At 64.7% G+C, this 4,363-nt stretch overlaps 1 protein-coding gene across 1 annotated transcript in view; it reads right to left on the reverse strand.

Annotated features, from left to right (window-relative positions):
* The window catches only part of EMIHUDRAFT_465087 (hypothetical protein), a gene marked incomplete at both ends in the record, with an annotated part of 6,609 nt that overhangs the window by 2,011 nt on the left and 235 nt on the right, over nt 1–4,363 (reverse strand). Inside the window, 3 exons of the mRNA XM_005763782.1 lie at nt 477–588; nt 2,943–2,996; nt 3,516–3,571. Coding sequence (XP_005763839.1) covers nt 477–588; nt 2,943–2,996; nt 3,516–3,571 — 222 coding nt within the window. The remainder of the gene's footprint in view (nt 1–476; nt 589–2,942; nt 2,997–3,515; nt 3,572–4,363) is intronic.

Below are 4,363 nucleotides of genomic sequence, written 5' to 3' on the forward strand. Positions count from 1 at the left end.
TCACTAAGACCCCGAAGTAGAGAGGGGTCTTTTCCGGGGATTGTGGGGAAAAAACCCGGAAGCCTCAGAGCTAAGCCCTGGGGGAACCCTGTTTTTCTTTTCAAGCCCTTTTCCGGAAAATCGACGACAACCCTTGGTTTTAAGGGTGGAGAGGTGACGGGAGAGGGAGAGGGAGAGGAATGCGCCTCGAGCGCAGCGAGATCGAGTGGAAGGCGTGCGGCTCGACCTGCTCGCGCGCGAGCGTCTCGCGGACCTAATCTCGGGCGATCTCGGGTGATCTCTGCCGATCTCGGGTGATCTCGGGCGATCTCGGGTGATCTCCGTGTGCGGCGAGAGCAATGTGAGGGTGTGTCGGTGGCGGTGGCGGTGGCGAGGGTGGCGGAGGGAAGGAGGAGGCGGCGGCGGCGGGGGGAGCGGGCGCGCGGCACCGGTGGCGTCAGCGATCGGCTCGTGCACGTCGCATGGACGACGCGCACCCGCCTCGGCCGCGCCGCCTCCGGCCGCACCTCCCAGCAACGCGCATCTCCGTAGCCCGACACTCTCTCGAGCGCAGCCGCTGGTGACACGACCGCCGGCCGCCCACCCCGCCTACGGGAAAGGCGCGGGCGGCGTCGGGCGGCTTGGTGGCAGTGGGCCGGGCGATGGGCGGCAGCGCCGTGTGTGGCGGTGCGCGCAGGCGAGCGCGCCGGCGTGGGCGTCGGCGAGCGGCCCGCGGGCTGTGCGCCGAGGCACCGGCCGCGGTACGCTGGATGGGGCACGCGAGCCGGGGCAGACGGGGGACGGGGCAGCGACGCACTTCACGGCCTGAGACCCGAAGTGAGTTTGAGAGGCCGGCGCCCCAAAAGAATTTTTGCGCCTTGTTTGGTGTGTCCGTTTTATTGAAGGTTGCAGCGAGAAGCGGCGAGAGACTGCGAAAAGAGATACAAAGAGGCAGACTCCCCAGGGTGGGCGACGGCTAGCGCATCACACTCCTCTCCTTAAAAAATCCCTGTGTGGTGGCGGCGTGCCGTTCTCCCATCCCTCCCTTGGGTTGTCTGTTTTCTTTCTTTCTTTCTTTGTCCGTTTTATTTATTTATTTATGCTTCGCGAGGACGCAGTCCACGCCTGATTGGCTGCCTCCGAACGGTCTGGGCGCGGCACCCGCCCACCATGCCTCTGGGGCGGCACCGCGCGGGGCGGTGGGAGAGCCCTCCCTGGCGTCTGGCAAGACAGTGCTTTCTTCATTCATTCACATCCTCCTCTTCCTCATACCTGTGAACAAAGCGCCGTAGCACGCCACTACGTCACGTCGCGTGCTGTGCATAGGCGCTATTTCACGTTCGCGCTCTCGTGGTGCGCAGCAAAACTGACCCTAGGGATTCCCGCTCGGGGGTATACCGGAACTGATCGTGAAAACTCGCGATCCGAATTGGTTTCTCGTAAGAGTCCCTCTGAGCATAACTCATACGAGTAACAGTCCCTCTGAAGTTTGCGCCCGCAGGCGCCTCTTTTTGCTCGCCAGCCCTCCGCTCAACGGCCGTCGCGCCTCGTCGTCCTGCCTTGCCGTCGCTGGGCGACTCGGAGCGCGATCGCCGCTCACGGTCCCAGCCCCGGCCGTCTTCGCCCTGGCTCCGCGGCGTCGCGCTCGACCTTCCTCCCTACCAGCTGGTCGGCGCCCCGAGAGCCCGCACCTGAGAGCTCGCTGCTCGGGCGGAGCAGACCTCGAACGAGCGCGAGGCGGCCGTCGAGGCGGAGCATGTGCGGCCGCGCGTGTACGCCCCGTACACGCGCGGCCGCACGTGCGCTGACCGGTGCGGGAAGTCGGCTGGCTGCCTGGCCGGCTCGGCCGTTTAAATTCCTCTCGCACTCGGCGGCTGCCAAGCGAGCTCAAAGTGCAGATTGGCACGTCGCTCGTGGCCGGAGCGCGTCGCCACGGAGGCGCAGTTGGCCACCGGCGCGAGCTCAGCGACCCAGGCATTCGCGCTCGGCTAGCAGGCGCCGCCCTGCAGAGCGAGCGCGCTAACTCCCATATATTGCGCGGAGATACACGCGAGAACCGGAATCGCGCCTCGAAATGACGTACGTCCTAGGACGGCCGACTATGAAAATGAAACTAAACGGCGCGACGGTGCCGAAAGGGGTTTTCACGGTTAACGTGTGAATGAAGAGCGCCGTTCACGTTCGGAGCTATGAACAGGTTCGACGGATCACGAGGCCGCGTTTACAGCGTGCGGGGGGCGCGTGCTACTCCCCACGCCTTTAATGCAGCGCGGGCGCTGCGAGAGTAGCGCGACGGCGCCGCACTCGCTTCCCGTTAGAGGCGCTGTTCACACTTGAGACTCTGTGAACAGGGAAGCGATTGTTCGCCGAATCACGCGTGCGACGGGCGACTGTGCTGGAGCAAGCGGCTACGCACCGTTCGCGCGATGACGACGTCTCGCATGTTGTGGGGCCTCGTCGGCCGCCGCATTGAGGGGACGGATGCAGTGCTCATCGAGCCGACGGCCTCGCCGCCGTGACGATCAGAGCAGGGCGGTGGCGCCCTACCCCGAACCAACATGCCCGCTAGAGCAACCGGCTACGCGCCGCTCGCGCCAGAGCGTGCGACGACGGCGTCTCACGTTGTGGGCCTTTTGTGTCGTTCACGGCAATGAGCAGGCGATGCGTCCTAAGTACCCATCAAGCTGAGGGCCCCGCCGCGACGAATAGAGGGCGAGAGCGTAGTGCTGGGTCCCAGCCCGAACCACCCTGGGTTACTTTTTTTCACACCACGTGCCTCTGGACCGCCGTTCTTGAAAAAGTGGGTGGGTGGGTAAACGCTTCGTAGGCCCCGGATGGTGAGTGGGTGGGTGGGTGGTGGGTGGGTGGGTGGGTGGGTGGGTTTGTCGTTTCTCTCTCCCTTCGCGCGCGTCTTCCTTCGAGGCACAGCTCTCGTCGTTGCCACAGCATGTCGTTCCTCGCACCGTGCCCACGGCACAAGCTGACCGAGATCGCGCTCCCCGACGGCTGCCGCGTGCCTTACGGGGGCGGCTTACGGCGCGCTCAACAAGTGTCAAGTCATCCGAGGGCGGACTGCTGTTACGCTCGACGAGTACGACGCCGCTCCAGCAGCTCGAGGGGTTCAAACGCGAGGCGACCATCGTCTCCGCCGAGCTCGACGACGAGGCGGCCGTTATTATCTCCTGTCCTCGGGAGGGGGCGGCGGCGGCCCGGTGCAGAGTCGGAGGCGCGCTCCCGATGACAAATGCTCGCCTCACAGTCAAACACGGCTGCTCACACGCCCAGCCGTGCTCTGGTGCGTCGCTTGGGACGCCTCTGCCGCCGAGATGTCGAGGCCGGGGCGCACTCTTCAAGATATTGCGAGCAGCAAAGGCTGGCTCCTTCAGGCTGCCTGGGGTACACATTAAGCAGCCCCGGACGGCCAGGGCCGCGGCTTGTGCGTCGCTCGCGATTACTCCCACGGCGTGGTCGTTCAAGGTGCAAGTCCGGAGCGACCATCCCTACCCTCCCGGCTTGTTGCGCTCGTTGCATGGCACCTTCCCCGATGACTCGGCCCCATTTCCGCATGAGCTCTTGAAGCCAGAGGCAGCGCCTGCGGCCGCACAAGCAGCTGCCCCCGCCTCCAAGCGCGCCGCGAGGCCAGGCGCAGCCGCCAAGCAAAAGCCCGCCGCGAAGCCGGCCCGCGCCATAGCCAAGGGCAACCCCGCCGCGGCTTCAAAGGCTTCTAAGTCCAAGGGCGGCCGCTCGTACCAACCAAAGGGCAGGCAGCGGCGATGCAGCGATGGCAAGTGCAACTTTCAGCCGATTAGCGGGGCTTCGGCAGAGGACCGGCGGAAAAACTTCAAGTGCCAGCACTGCAAGCTGCAGCCGAAGAATCACAAGGATGTTCCGAAGAAGTTTGTGGTCGACCGGTGCGGACCGGGCGTCTGCCGCCAACATCTGAACAGTGATGGAACGTGCACGATTTGCAAGCGGAAGCCACAATGATTGGGACAGCAACGGTGGGGCCCATTCCTAGCCACCCCAGGGTCAGGCTTGTGCGAAGCGGCGAGACTAGCTGCGGCTAGGGTTAGAGGGAGATGTACGCGGTGAGACCATCCCCTTGGATCCAACTGTAGGACGACTGGGTCAAGCGGAAGCCACAATGGTTGGACCAGAACGGTGGGGTCCATTCCCGGCCCAGGGCTAGGGCAAGGGTTAGGGCTAGGGCTAGGGCTAGCTTCGAGGGCTAGCTAGGGTTGAGAGATTGCCCGGGGAGCCCGGCTAGGGTTAGGGCCGAGCGGGACTAGGGTTACACGGAACCTTCCGGTCAGAGATGAGTGGCGAGACAGGTAAGGGTTAGGGTTAGGGCTAGGGCTAGGGCTAGGGCTAGCATCCACAGCTA

Source organism: Emiliania huxleyi (genome assembly GCF_000372725.1).
Source record: "Emiliania huxleyi CCMP1516 unplaced genomic scaffold EMIHUscaffold_62, whole genome shotgun sequence".
In the NCBI taxonomy this organism is placed as follows: domain Eukaryota; phylum Haptophyta; order Isochrysidales; family Noelaerhabdaceae; genus Emiliania; species Emiliania huxleyi.